General features: G+C 34.1%; 1 protein-coding gene across 1 annotated transcript in view; it reads right to left on the bottom strand.

The window, feature by feature from the left end:
- The window catches only part of LOC106464503 (high affinity cAMP-specific and IBMX-insensitive 3',5'-cyclic phosphodiesterase 8B-like), an 80,227-nt gene that overhangs the window by 44,073 nt on the left and 19,746 nt on the right, over positions 1-16,408 (bottom strand). Inside the window, exons 3-7 of the mRNA XM_022392239.1 lie at positions 14,483-14,542; positions 13,317-13,374; positions 6,672-6,839; positions 4,245-4,385; positions 197-285 (exon numbers count right to left, since the gene is read on the bottom strand). Of these exons, the coding sequence (XP_022247947.1) occupies positions 197-285; positions 4,245-4,385; positions 6,672-6,839; positions 13,317-13,374; positions 14,483-14,542 (516 nt within the window). The remainder of the gene's footprint in view (positions 1-196; positions 286-4,244; positions 4,386-6,671; positions 6,840-13,316; positions 13,375-14,482; positions 14,543-16,408) is intronic.

Genomic DNA, 16,408 nt, shown 5'->3' with positions numbered 1-16,408 from the left:
ATAATCTGCCTAACTGAGAAGCTTCTTAAACACATCAAGGAAACTGATACTAACTACAGAACATAATCTGCCTAACTGAGAAGCTTCTTAAACACATCAAGGAAACTGATACTAACTATATAACATAATCTGCCTGACTGAGAAGCTTCTTAAAGATATCAAGGAAACTGATAGGAACGTAAAATGCATGGCTCACCCGTTATGAACATCCACTGGCGTCATTCTATTCCACACTGGTACTTGCTGGGCATTCTTTCTTTTTCGAAATAGTGAACCTTCCATTTCCTAACATTGGAAAAGAAATTATCTATCTATCTGTCTGTATCTTTTTTTCGTGAAAACTTTAAAAACTTGTTTATACAATTATGCATATACAGCTATACATCTAGTAGGTGATATACATATATTTGTTTCCAAATGAACGATTTCATAGAAATTTCAGGAAACAAAGAGCAAATAATTCATTGAAAAAAAGGAACAAAAACTGTTGTCTCAAATGTTCGTTTTGAATATATCTCACGTGTTTATTAGTCACCTTACTGTATAGAAAGACATGTGTTATATATAAAAAACGGGAAGATTTTGTCTCCAATCTGTGAAAAATAAAACAAAGACGAATGAACTATTTTCCTTTGTTTATTTCGGATATTTGTGCAAAACTATTCTAGGGCTGATTATACTAGCCGTGCCTAATTTTGAACTCGTAGATCAGAGGAAAGGAAATTGATCAACAGCACACACCGCCAACTACTGAGCTACTCTAATCGAATATTGGGATTTTTCTTCGTCACACTTATAACGCACCCATAAACTCCAAAATGAGAAGAACGATTTCACGATAGCGGGAAACATTTCAACAGAAACATTCTAAAACATTGCTCTTTTTACTTCTTCAATAATTAACACCCAAGAGTGTTGAAGAAAGTGCCAAGGAAATCCATACTTCACAGTAACGAAAACGATCGACATCCTATACACTGTTTATGTCCTACTTCACAGTAATGTTCTTTAAAATCACTGAAATTTAAAGTCAGGGGTTGAAATATTTTCTCATGTAACAATTTAAAGAGATAGATCTCAATATAAAATTTCGTTTTGCAGAAACACTTTATGTTATACAACTTGTTAGGCTTCTTTGTTTTAAATGCTCATAATTCTATAAAATATTTTCGAGGTTTAAAAACAACTTTAAAACCTCTTTAAAGCTTATGCTATATGTTCCTGATATGGTCTTAAATAGTTAAAATTCCAATAGTAGACTTAGCGTGGCACAGACTTCACAAGATACCGGAAGTTGTCTTGTTCGATTGTAACGTATTTTCCAAAGATTAACGTATTTCGCCAGAGGATTATGGTGAAGAACGTGATGTTCAAGCTCATTGAAGTGATTATTAATCGGATTAACATCCGATGCTTCTAGTTGGCCAAAGATGAAAACTGAAAATTGTTCAACTCTTCAAACCAATTTCGATTAATAACACGAGCGTGTTGGATGTTTGCACTATCGTCTTGAAAGGATGGAAATACAGCAATTTGAAATGGACAAAGTTAAGAATAACGTTTCAAGTACATTCTACGAGAATCCAAAGGACTCAATCCTTGCCACCAGAGGTATTTCCCAGATCTTTTTTCAACAGCTTCACTGTCGGAACAATACGAGATGGGTCAAATATCTCACGCCAGGTTATTTTCACACTTTTGTCCTTTCGTCAGTAAGAAAACATTGAAACACAGTTCAAGCTTACCTTTCTTCATTAGTTGCAAACTCAAGAAAAAAAGGTCCACCTTTTGAAAGCGCTCGGGTTATAGAGTTTCGTATTTTTCTCTTGAAATGTTTGAAATTGTCGAATATTGTCCACTGTCACCAGAAGCACGCGTATTCTCTTTCGATTTCTATACTGCTGACATATTATAATGACTCCAAATAATTGATCAAAGGGTACGGTTTTTGATAACAACTGTCTTATGCCTTTGAAAATCGGATAGGTAGTTGCTCTTACTCTTTGTTTATTTATAATATAACAACATATATAGGGTTGAAACTATCACCTGACTTCGTACGATACGTTTAATCTACTCAAGCAAAGACAAGGAGAGCTCTACAAATTTCAGTGACTATGGGCTATCTGTGTTTTGCCCATTAGATTTAGCACTGAGTCACTGGAATAGAGGGGTATATGCGAGTTGTATTAAAGTGGCTAGTTAGTTTACAATAACTTGGTGGGTTGAGTGATGTGTATAAGCGAGTCCTAATAAAGGGGCTAGTTAGTGTACAATAACTTGTTTTATAATATTCAATCCAAAAATGTATTTCTGATAATATGCCTTTAAGAACTCTTTCGTACACTTTCAGAAGGGTTTGAGTATCACACAATACAAGAGAGACAATGGAAAATAGCCTGTTTCTGTTTTGTAAGGAGAAGATAAAGCAACCCCCAAATTAGTAAAATGTCTGTTTATGATCTTTGATAGCAAATATCAAAGTGTATACAAAATGAGTAATAAAACTAGTTTCATGATTTCTAAGCACACAGGTTACTACAGGTCTCAGGTTATACGTGTATACCGACCTTACTCTAGTGACCAAAAAATATTTTGATAACTATTTGACAAACAATATCTTGTTCTACATTCTGACAAAGAAAGTATACAAACAACACAAAAAATAGAAAACAGGGGTTCGACTCGATATGCATGGTAGGTATTTAGGTTAGTAGGGGAATGAAATATAACCCGGGGCGGTCAGAAACTTTTGTTTTTCTTCACCCCACTACATAAGTAGATATAAGTTGCCGAGGCTGTTAAGTATTAAACGCTTGCATGAGTGGTGGTGTTGACTTGTAGTTGTTAAACGGGTAATTTTCAAATTGATGAGCTCACAAGTTGAGGGAAAGGGTGTGAGGGAAAGTGGAGAAGAAGAGAAAGACGGAGAGCTTCACTGGGTTGTTTGTTGACAACGATAGCTTTCTTTCTTTCTGCTGTACTTGGCGTTGAATGACCACGCGGCATCAGGTGTTTGTCGAGCAGAGCAGGAAGATGTAGATCGAGTACGTCCGTTGTAGACTAAAATATTAATACTAAACTGACTGTAGAGTTTTGGTTAGCAGATTAATAAGGCTTTACTGTTTAGACATTGATAGAGAACTATAGAACTAAAGAGTTACATTTACTTATAGCCTGGCTGGTTCTTTTCAGGGCTAGGATCTGAGGATCCAAAGCATAAGGAGAAAACAAGGGTGTAATTGTATAATATTTAATAACAAGTATTCAGTTTGTTTGTGTTCTAGCGCAAAACCGCACAATGACTATGTGCACTGTTTTCTCCGCAGGGACCAAACCACGAATTCCATAAGCATCAAGCTTATCGCTAAGGAGGTGTAAGATACGATGGATATTCAGGAACCACTTTACTTGGTCTTTAGTTCAACATTTTATGACGTAATATTCGTGAGATCTTCTCTCACACACAATACTACACTTCGTCTTTAATCTGTAAGAAAAGTGTAGATAAACATGATATTATCTCTTTACAACACCTACATTTGCAATATCATCATGTTCTGTAGATCGAATGTCTCTTCTTATGGGTTATTATCTATTATTCAACCCAAATTTCTGTTGTAATTTTTCTTTCATAAAGATTTGTTTGTTTGTTTGTAATTAAGCACAAAGCTACACAATGGGCTATCTGTGCTCTGCCCACCACGGGTATCGAAACTCTGATTCTAGCGTTGTAAGTCCGCAGGCTTACTGGGGGCTTTCATAAAGAATACTATAAATTATATAAAACTTCACAAGTATTTCTAATACTGGAGAAAGACATAAAAGATGCTCAGAAATTATAAATATGAAACTTATCATAAATATCACATTCGGAACAATTTTCTTTGAGATAACATAAAATTCAACAGATTTATTTATGCTCTGGGACGAAATACTACTTTTACCAAATCAGATAAGGATGAAGATAATGTATTGTTAACGTAACATGTAATATGAGATCAGTCGATGATATAATTTTAGTGATGATGATGAGACAGCAATACTGTTATTGTACGGAGAAAAATCTTCAACTTAGAACGAACAGTTCAGGTCATATTTCCTATAGTTTAGGGTAAAAGTAAAACAACAACAAAAAACCCACGAATGGTTAATTTATGCGTTTAATATCAAATTCTGTGTTACTATATCCTCTGTGAAAATATGCCACATTTATTGAAAACACCTCCACTACTACAACTTACGATTCCTTTCTTCGTGTGCGTGCTGACGTTTTCTATCATATCTGCTTTAGTAGAGTCAATTCTTTGAAGTTGTGAGGCGTTCTTACCAATCATTTCGTCTGCATTACACCCCAACAACTGCTCAGATGCTTGATTCATATACTGCAGAGAGAGAAATGTTGTAGCAGAAGGTGAGTGAGACAAGTAAAGAGAACATAAAAGCAGTGACACATACAAAAACATGTCTTTCAATACACACACATTCCATGTCACGTCCTCTAAACAACTTCCCAGGCCTTGACTTCATCTACAATACGTCTTCTGTCAAGTTATGTCTTTGTGGCACGTGGTTTTGAAGCTACAACAGAAGCTTTATTATCGTCTCTATAGAAACTATGCTAAAAACAGGTTGTATGTTGAACATTCTGCTTTGAAGCAAATTTTCATGCACTTTTCCTCAAGAGCTTAAAAGAAAACGTAATTTACTAATATTTTATACTCTCCCTGTTAAACTGGAAATTTTGACCACTTACTGTGCAACTGGGTAGTACTCAGATTGTTTGTTTTGAATTTTGCGCAAAGCTACACGCTTGCCGTCCCTAATTTAGCAGTGTAAGACTAGAGGGAAGGCAGCTAGTCATCACCACCCACCGCCAGCTCTTGGGCTATTCTTTTACCAACGAATAGTGGGATTGACTGTCACATTATAACGCCCCCACGGCTGAAAGGGCGAGCATGTTTGGTGTGACGCAGATTGCGAGCCTAGTACCCTAACCACCTGGCCATGCTGGGCCAGTACTCAGATCCGCTTGAAATCCAAAGTTTGACTTATGTTTGTTTGATCGCACTATTTTATTTATATTTCAATAATAATAACTCACAATACTCTATTGATGTATAAGGTGTAAAGCTGGTTATACAGTATTATTTAATGTTCTCTTACAATTTTAGCTAATGGCTGTACATTTAAACCAATGGAATGTTTACCTTTTAGCCCTTGTTTACTTTTTGTATTATTAGATTTTTAGATATAAACCCAACAACAGCTGAGCACTGTAAATTAAAGCTTTTTGAAAGTTATTCCAACAAGAAGAAATTACTTGATTATATTTCTATTAACCAGTTGAGTCACCACAAGAGGGTAGATTTGTTTTTAACTTCACTATTTTAACATCTATGGATAATCGAATTGCCTGAAAAAAAATCCGTAGTTTACGTAATGCATTAACAGTAATACCGATAATGTTATAAATATATTACATCAAAGTTATTGTTTCTTAAAGACGTGAATACTGATGACATCTGAACCTACAAACCCTTGTACTACCAAAGATTAACAGTAATACCGATAGTGTTATAAACATATTACATCAAAGTTATTGTTTCTTAAAGACGTGAATACTGATGACATCTGAACCTACAAACCCTTGTACTACCAAAGATTAACAGTAATACCGATAGTGTTATAAACATATTACATCAAAGTTATTGTTTCTTAAAGACGTGAATACTGATGACATCTGAACCTACAAACCCTTGTACTACCAAAGTTATTGTTTCTTAAAGACGTGAATACTGATGACATCTGAACCTACAAACCCTCGTACTACCAAACCAAATACACGGATTTCTATTTCAAGTAGCTTCTGTTTTGACTTCTTAAGAAGATAACTGGCGGTGTTTACGATAATGTGTCATACTGGATAATAAAACAATCATGCTTTTAGCAGTGTTTACGATAATGTGTCATACTGGATAGTAAATCAATCACGCTTTGAAAGTGTTTACGATAATGTGTCACACTGGATAGTATAAATCAATCACGCTTTGGAAATGTTTACGATAATGTGTCACACTGGATAGTAAAACAATCCCGCCTCGGAAGTGTTTACGATAATGTGTCACACTAAACAGTAATTCATTCACGCTTTGGAAGTGTCTACGATAATGTGTCACACTAAACAGTAATTCATTCACGCTTTGGAAATGTTTACGATAATGTGTCACACTGGATAGTATATCAATCACACCTATTAGTTTAATTAAAGATGGCGAAGGTTGTGTATTCTGATTTGAAACCAAAATCTTGATTCCTTTATGATATATATTTTAAACAAGTCATTTTAATGACAATCCATACAGTATTATTTCACGAATACCAATTAATAAAATAACAGGTAAACAGAAATAAGAATAACAACAAGTTCAAATCACTAGCCATCATCCCATTATTACAAATTTGATCCACTGTTATTTTTGATTGCAGAAATCATACGTGGCCTAACAAAGGCGCCAGAAAAGGAGTCGAAAGTTCGCTAAAATTATTGAGGTTGAATATAATTTTGACAGTCTTTAACTTTGGTTTTAAAGTTCACTATTTGAATAAAATAGCCATAATTTCCAACAACCATAAAACGTTTCGTTAACTGACTCAAGAGTTTTATTTACCTGTATTTCCTGGTTCTTTCCGGTTACAACAACAGCATCATGGGAGTTTTCCAGTGCTGTAAAGAGCGACTGCGCAGCTTGGAGTTTCAGGCGGGTCATGATTTCGTTACCCTCAATCAGGATTAATTCATTCAAACACACGGCAAGGCTACAACTCTCGAGAAACCACTTGTAACAAACACAGAATGATTACTGACTTGCTTACTGTTGCACAAGACTTAGCAAAAGTACAAACAATAGGATAATTTCTGACCATTGTACACACGTTGTTTACTATTACATATGATTTAGTAAAATTAACAAACAATATAGTAATTACTGACCATACTGCACATATTGTTTACTATTACATATCATTTATTACAAGTAGCAACAATAGAATATTTACTGATCATTATATATGTACTGTTTACTGTTACATTTGATTTAGTAAAAAGTAGTAAAAAATGAAGTGGTTCAATTCTAATTACGTAATGTCCATAGACTCATAAACTGTTATTTCAGCACTTAAGACAGATATTTAATGATATTACCATTGGACACTTACATACTACTACTACTACTATTACCACATTATAGGTGCATGTACTTTTATTATCATGTCACAGTTGCGTACACATACTACAATGTTACAGTTATACATAGTACATACTGTTATTACCATGCTACAGTTGTATGCATTGTTACTACCATGTTATACGCACTGTTATTACTACGTTATAGTTGTAGATAATTGTTACCACCATGTCACAGTTATAACAATGAGTCAAATAAAAATGGTTTGATCTTTCGATACTGTTTCAATGGGACTTATGAAATTGAGAAAGTGTAACTCTTTTAGATCTTAGTAAAATGCCACATTTTGAAGTTGACATCTTTATTTGAGGTGAGGGTTTGAAGTTATAACTGAGGGTTTTATAACTACAGTTTTAAAGAGTTTGACAAAAGGCTAAGCCACTGAAAAAAGATAATCCTGTTTTAAATATGCGATTCAGCAAGTCACGTGACAACCACAATCCATATACATTCTCAGTGGAACGGAACGTATCAGAACAACATTTTGACATTGCTTGGCGTTTCGTAGATTTTGTAATGTCATCGAAAACTGATTGCCTTTGGTAAGAGTATGTAACAGCCCTTTCCGACGCAAAATATTTATATACTCAGATCATAAAGATGTGTTCAGACCATGGATTTAGAAATTCCAAGACTTGGTGGAGTATGGATCAACTTGAGGTACTAGAATCATCCAGAAAGACATCTGCAACAAGTCGTACCTCAGCCATGGTAAGCAAAGTGCAGCGTTTTGTAATAGGTGAGAATCCACGAGCACAAAGATCAGTAGCAAAAGCCACCCACTGACTCAGGCAACAGTATACAAAATAATCAAGAAGAATCTTCATCTGAAAACGAGGCCAACAGGATATGGGTTCACCAAGATAGGGGTCCTATTCACCTTTCGTTCAACCATCACATACCTCAAGCAGCTAGAGAATAAAACGGATATTCATGGTATTCCATACGAAGGCATACCGGTCAAGTTCGCTGTACGTAGCACCTATGATATCTGTGCGATTGGACTATTCAAACAGACGCTGGGAAGCGTACATTAGATGGATCATGGAAAGCAAGCACAGAGATGTGGTTTGCTTTGGACAAGATAACATTTTGCAATAGAAACTACTAGGGCTATTGTTAAGATGTACAATCATCAATATGATCGGATGTGGCGAGGATTCAAAATCGTTTAAGTATAACGTACTTAACCCTCTGTATAAGATCTGGTCATTCTGATGCGTTCTTGTATACCACGAATGTTTAGAAGCTTAACAAAGACGTGTTTAAAAGTTTAAATGGACACAAAACACAATGTTTCGATGAAATAAAATCAGCATCATTGAGCTCACAATAATATGACTAAAACATGTCCCCCCCCCCAACATCTGCCGTACCACGGGGTAAAACCCACTAATCAAATCAACGAATGACTTTGTACAGAGTAAAAGTTAATGTCCTCAGTAATCTACTGATTTGATTAGTGACTCTATTTCCTAATAAAGAGAGATGTCGACATAAAGAACGCCATTGACACAGTAATTAAAAGGACATGAAACTTTCTTTGATTGAACACTTTTATTAGATTAACTCTTCATTAAAAATGCTTATATAATTTGATAATCTTACATTCAGTGAAATGAGTTAAGTCATCTGATCAAAATTAAATCACTTGAGCCCAGTAATAATCAGCAAATGTCTAGACACACACACACACACACATGTATATATCAGAAGGTGTCGGAATTATAAATGTTCAGTAAGTAATTGAAATGAGAAAGTATTTAGATATCAAATCCTTGACGAAAGAAGGATGACATGTGTACAGGAAAGTGTAATTACACCAAAAACTACTTATGAATGGCATGTGTACAGGAAAGTGTAATTACACCAGAAACTACTTATGAATCTTAAAGCACAGATAAAAACTAAGTTAAGTTATTAAAAAGGCTACGACTTGCCTCCCCCCCCCCCCCCCTGGTTCAGCGGAAAGTCTGAAATATTATAGCGCTTAAAACAGAGTTTTGACGGGCACAGCACAGATAGCCTACTATGTAGCTTTGTACTTAACAAATAAGCAAACAAGCTCTATGACGTGAACAAAAATAAATGGCACAAACGAACAAGGTTAATTGTATCAGTAAAAAAAAACCACAAATAATAAGAAAATCTAAAATGTGGCCACAGCGGTGTTTTATTTATTTGTGGGCTTTTCCAACAAAATAGAACTTTTAATCAGCTTTCAAACAAACCTAATGATCAAACCCATTTTATATTTTTTTAGCCTCCAACGATTTGAATTTATAGCTTATCTCGCCATTAATGATTCTTTAAGGACAAATGTTATTAAGATGTAACCTTTTTATGAACAATTCGGATGAAAAAAAAAATAGAAAATACATGTCGTCATCGAGTGTCGTTGTTAGGAAAAAAGAGGAGAAAATAAATCTTGTAATCTTATACCATGGTTGAGACTAAAAGAGAAAATACATATTGTTTTATACCATGGTTGAGACTAAAGGGAAAAATGAATATTGTAATCTTATACCATGGTTGAAACTAAAGGGGAAAATAAATATTGTAATCTTATAACATGGTTGAGACTAAAGGGGAAAATAAATATTGTAATCTTATACCATGGTTGAGACTAAAAGAGAAAATAAATATTGTAATCTTATAACATGGTTGAGACTAAAGGGGAAAATAAATATTGTAATCTTATAACATGGTTGAGACTAAAGGGGAAAATATATATTGTAATCTTATAACATGGTTGAGACTAAAGGGGAAAATAAATATTGTAATCTTATAACATGGTTGAGACTAAAGGGGAAATATATATTGTAATCTTATAACATGGTTGAGAGTAAAGGGGAAATAAATATTGTAATCTAATACCATGGCTGAGAATATAGGATAAAATAAATGTCGTGGTCTAGTAATACAGCTTGAAAAAAAAATTATAATCTAGTTCTATGGCTGAAAAAAAAATGTCGTAGTCTAGTATCATGGCTGAAAAAAAAAAGTCATTATATAGTAACATAGCTGGGGTTTGGACCAGCTACTCAAATCTTAACGAACGTTTAACTTTCATGATAATATCCATCCAAAGTTATCTTAAAAAATATTAAAATATTGTATAAGTAAGTATGGCGCTTAATCGGCATGGATGATGTGGAGAGTATTATTTTTGATATCGCTAATCATACTCTGCTAATCATACTGTGTTAATCATTAATAGCTTCTGTTCAATTTTGAACTGCTTACACCCTGATACATGCAGTAATAGCTCCAAGTTACGTACCAATTACAAAGGCCTGCGAATTTAAACTCCATAAAAGTTGTTTTGGTTTTAATAACGAATTTTCCATAATTCAGCTACGCAGATTTCGAAAATAATATTATTTTTTCTGTCACGTAAGGATTTTTTAGAAATCGGGAAGAAAAAAAAAATATACTCTTACTTAGATTAAATTATTATTTCGTTTACCACAATGAACATTTTTTGTTACTATGTCTGTTAACAAAAAATACAAATAAACTGAAGAAAAGGGAAGAACATTGATGTCAAACGAATATACATTCTCACTGATCCTGATTATTTGTGTGAAATCTACGTCTTTTAGTCTCAACGTTATGACGTTTCGTGAAATCTCTGTACGTGATGGAGAAAAATGGATATCATTTTCGAATTGAACGTACAGGAATTACTGTAGAACATGTAAAATTTCAAGACAATAAAACCATCGCAGGCCTGTGTTATTAATAACCTCTGTTCAAAGCAAGGTAACTACATACACCAGAACTAAAACATACCTTAAGAAATATTGTATCTGATGTGATTTAAAAGACTAACTAGGATTGAAGAACATCATGGAAACAATTCGCAAGAAAAAAATAAAACTTATAATAGGATGCATTGATTTATCAGATGGGTACCTTGGATATTATCGAAATTTTCGGCCGTAATTCCAATAACATATCACGAGTTTTAGCGAGCTAAAGAAATTTGGGTTAGTCCTAAAATCACATATTAAGCTAGTAATGCAAAATAACCTTTATAAACTAATAAAAAAACAAAATAAAATACGATAAACATTATAACTAATAATATCAATGAAGATACAGAAACTGCATTGTAAGCCTAATAAGTTATTAAAATGTATGTAAAATCCAAATGCAGCTAAGGTTTGTGCATGGTGATGAATAAACATTATTAATATACTTCGCCCACGGCTTGAGTTCGTACGTATAAACGTGCTTCAAAGCTATATGTACTAACGCGAATAAATCCTACAGATGTCCAATTATTACAGTAAGAACAGTCTGAATGTTCTTATTGTCAAACAGAAACCTTGGAGAAATGCAAATTAATATTCTAAAGAAGATTATTTCTTCCAAAAAACAAAAAAACGTGTTTATATAATAATTTAGTTTGTATTACCTTGAAATCGTTTTGGGAAAGAACTAACAAAGAAAAAAAAAGTTTAGCAGCAAATAAAGATACGATTATAACATCATTCTTCGACCGCACTTTAGATGTAAATTTGCGTGATATTTTTTTATATTTGATAAGCATCAACACTAATTCAAAGATGTTTCAGATGATAGTTATTAAGCACAAAGTTACACAAAGGGTTATCTGAGCTCTGCCCACCACGGGTATCGAAACCCGGTTTCTAGCAGTACAAGCCCGCGGACATCACACTGTGCCACTGGAAATTTATGGAAATTGCAACATGAATGGCTCCTTGTGCGCATCGGGCTAAGCGGCCATACCAAAGATCCCTAAATATTCAGGTATAGTCATCTCAGAGGGAAGGTAACCAATAGCATTTGCCGTCACAGGATTTTGTTCAGATCTTTTAACCAATAGAACAGAAATTACTGTCACTTGTATATTGAGCCTACAACTGAAATCGAGGGGCGTGGTCGGTGGCATCACGTCCCGAATTCCTGACTTTTCGATTTACAGCCATGCCCGACGAAAAACATGAAGAACCTCAAGATTTCGCTATTTCTATAGAAAGAGTTATATAAGAAAAGTCTGTTATAGAGCTCTCGCAAGAAAAAAAATAAAAGTTGGACCCCCTCAGTTTTCTGTTGTAGAAAACGTTGTAAATAGATTTGATATTTCGTTTATATTTGTACTCGTACTATAAATTTAAGATGCTTTTGTAAGTTTTTATTGTTCATAGTATTTTAATAATTTCAGTAAAAGTTAATTTACTCACTATATTTTAGATGTTTTTATGAGGTCTTCATAATCTTTTTTCTTACAAAACGTAAAGGTCTTAGATTTTCATGATTTTTGTCAATTTTTACATTGATTGCATGATAATAAGACTTTAATGCCAATAGGCCTACCTTGTGTAAAAGTGTAAGCTATTATTAAGTTATTTAGGTTATTTTCTGAATTGTTAAGTGTCTCCTGAATAAGGTCACAGAACCTGTTCGGTCCCTTGTGATTGAAACTTTTGTTTTTGTGCTGTGAACAGCAAATCACTTTCTATTGGTTCGATGAATTTGTACCAATTTTTTAGCATTTGTAAACAAATCGTTTAACAGTGGTAAATTTTAACCCAGACACCTCAGGTTTTATTATATTACTCATACAGAAATGTGATTATAAAAGATGGAATACCAAATTCAAGAGTGATCAATTTTAATGTTCTCTGCCCTTAGGAACAACTACTTTCTCACACCTGGCGCAGATGTTGAATTATAGTATTATATGTAGGACGGTGTGGGCTTGAGTACCCATATATATTCTTAACATTTTACCCTTTTTTTTATCTCTATTTTACACATGAGCATCGTAAATGTAATTTTTAAATCCGGTAGATGGCGTATCTCTAACGCGGTATGGGTCCTGATACCCCTCTTACTACGGTACATTATTATCCTTACCACAGTGTAGTTTATACTCTAATTTTAAAACTGCCTGTATATTTTCTGCGACTCTTTATGTTTTGGGCTTGTTTAAAAGAATGGACAATTAATTCAAGGAAATAACTCCCTTTTTACAAATGTTAGTTGTTTATTCCATTAATATTAATTAAAATGAAAAAAAACATTAAAATTACTCACTCTGTCGAATCCTGAATTCAAAATGTTCAAAACGGAAGATTCTTCCTTTTCTGCAAAACTGTAACGACAAACGAGAAAAATATTAAGTGTTTGAGCGAATCTAAGTTCATAAGTCACTACAGTCCAGAATTCACCAAAGTCTCGAAATCACATAACCAAAGAATTAAACACGCGAGGTTTGACAAATTTATTTATGCTTGTAATTTATGGGGGCGCCATCAGCAGATGATATGCCCCCAATTTCACTGATCTCAAGTAGTAGAACTAGATCCTCTCGTCATTTATTTTATTAGTTATCATTAAGTATAAATTAGTATTTTTTTTGTATTTAATTGTGTTGTACTAATAGTTTTATGAGTTAATGTTATTGTAATAAAATATAATGATACGTATGATTAATTGATTGCGTTAAGAACAATTGGTAAATACAAATACGTTAGGATACTCAACACGTACAATTAGTTGTAAAAGATATGATTATTAAAAAAGGGTTACGTAGTTAGTTCTTCTCGACTGGGGGCGACTCCAGCCATTTGAAACAAGGTTTGACAAATTAAAAACAATCACACTTATGTAGTGAAATATGAAGCGACACCTGGTTTCTCAAAACCCACTTCGAAATCTGTACTGTCTTTATAGTTGCCGAAAGTTGTAGGACACTAGCAAATACAGAGCACAACTAAAATAAAAAGGTGGTTAAAACTAAAATCCATAAAAGTTTTATAAAAATTATCTTCCTTGGTAATATCCCAGGACACGTTAGGAATATTTCTGATATCACGAAACTAAAGTGTTATCTATGTTTAACGATTTATATTTGTTTAGTGTTTGTTGATTGCTTATTTCTGAATTGAAGTATTTGATAAATAAAAAAGATGTATAAGCAGAATTATTTACTTAATTCAAGTCAAACGATTCTTGTCAAGAAAAAGAGATGAAACATAACGTGTTGTATTACATTATCTGAAAATAAAATTGAAACTTTAAGCTCCATCGAGAGAGAGAGAGAAGAAAAAAAAAGGAAAACAAACGTTAAATACGAATCCTTACGTGACAGTTTATAAAGAGCAAATCTTAAAAAATCTACGTTATTATTGTTATTTATATTCGAACAAGATTTCTGTTTTGTTTTTTAATTCTATCAAACAAACCAACATTATACGCACCTACGTTTCACAACCGCGATAAAGCAGCTGTAATGGTTGTCCTTGGATAAACGAAAAGACCTACAGTGAAACGAAAACATACATATATCAGGTCATTCCACTAGAAGGATTATTCAATGTAACTAAAACATCAACTGCAACATACCCAACTAGTATGTGAAAATATCGAAGCCGCTAGGTCGCGCTACCGGCATACCTTTGTTTAAAGTGAAAACCCCCCGACAATACTTTTGAATGTTTGAGTTACGTATTTTCGACAATTTATTACTTGCTGCTTGACACGCAAGTTTATATCTGCTAAACTAATTGTGCTTACGTTTAACAAATGGTTCGTTCCAGTTCATTACACACACACACACACACATATATATCCTTCAAATTAAAACACTTAGTTAATGCACACATTGTGTATTATATCGTTTAGTTATATTCAACTAGCTATCTATGTATATAATAAATCAGAACGACTAGAACAGATCTAGTCTAATCCTAAAATATATTTCGCTTCAATAAAAATGCAAGTCTGTTAGAGACTCTTCGATGTGGTTCATTACACGAGAATAACCAAAAATGCAAGGCCCGGCATGGCCAGGTGATTAGGACGCTCGACTCGCAATCTGCGGGTTCGAATCCCCGTCTAACCAAACATGCTCGCCCTTTCAGCCGTGGGGGCGTTATAATGTGACGGTCAATCCCACTATTCGTTGGTAAAAAGAGTAGTCCAAGAGTTGGCAGTGGGTGGTGATGACTAGCAGCCTTTCCTCTAGTCTTACACTGTTAAATTAGGGACGGCTAGCACAGATAGCCCTCGTGTAGCTTTGCGCGAAATTCAAAACAAACAAACATACTAGGATACGTAACATACATAAAATATTTATTGTATCTAAAGTTAACTAAAACTTGTTTCACCTTATATTTCAATTTATCTCAAGTCAGTGTTTGTTAAATTTGAATTGGTCTTAAACCATACTTTTTTTTCTGGAGTGGTGAGTTGTGTATAATCTTGCTTGGCCACTAACATTTTAGATGTCTAAAAGTAAAAGTTAACGTAATGAATACTGACAGGTTCACACACGTGTGTTTGATACATGTACTTTCAAGCGAATTAATGAGAAATCAATGAATTTAGTATGTCAACTGTAGTTTTAGAGCAGCTGTTCCTGTAGAAATGCTATCTATACATTTCCTGGTGACGCTCAGGTTAGGTGTAGTTGTGCTTATTTTACTTGAGTTCTTCTCTATCGCTTGCCTGGAGTGTGTTTCTATTCCCTTACCTATATGTAAAATACATATCACATGTTTATTCACAAAGTTTCATGGGTTATATTGAACTTGACGGAAACGCAAAGACCATGAAAACACTAAATGACAAATGGAGTAATAATTCTGATAATATATATAATTAATATCGCCCTTTCCTTGTAAAGAAATGTAAATTTATCGTTTAGTAAGACTAAATACACCAAAACTAAACTTTATGTATTAAACGGTATAACATAATATATTTTCTAAAATGGAATTTTACAAGTTATTTTGATTTCTTTTTGAAACTCGATCAATTATTACCTACTCCGTTTATGTTTAACATTTCTTTTCAAAGTTCTGTTGAATGTTTGTTTGTTTTTGAGTTTCGCGCAAAGCTACACGAGGGATATCTGCGCTAGCCGTCCCTAATTTAGCAGTGTAAGACTAGAGGGAAGGCTACTAGTCATCACCACCCACCGCCAACTCCTGGGCTACTCTTTTACCAACGAATAGTGGGATTGACCGTCACATTATAACGCCCCCACGGCTGTAAGGGCGAGCATGTTTGGTGTGACGGAGATTCGAACCTGTGACCCTCAGATTGCGAGTCGAGTGCCCTAACCACATGGCCATGCCGGGCCTCAGTTGAATGATTGTTTTTGAAGTGAGTGTTATGAGAGT

Source organism: Limulus polyphemus, unplaced genomic scaffold (assembly GCF_000517525.1).
Source record: "Limulus polyphemus unplaced genomic scaffold, Limulus_polyphemus-2.1.2 Scaffold1670, whole genome shotgun sequence".
Taxonomy (NCBI): domain Eukaryota; kingdom Metazoa; phylum Arthropoda; class Merostomata; order Xiphosura; family Limulidae; genus Limulus; species Limulus polyphemus.
The sequence above is the reverse complement of the archived record's forward strand: the minus strand, read 5'-3'. Positions and strand labels throughout refer to the sequence as shown.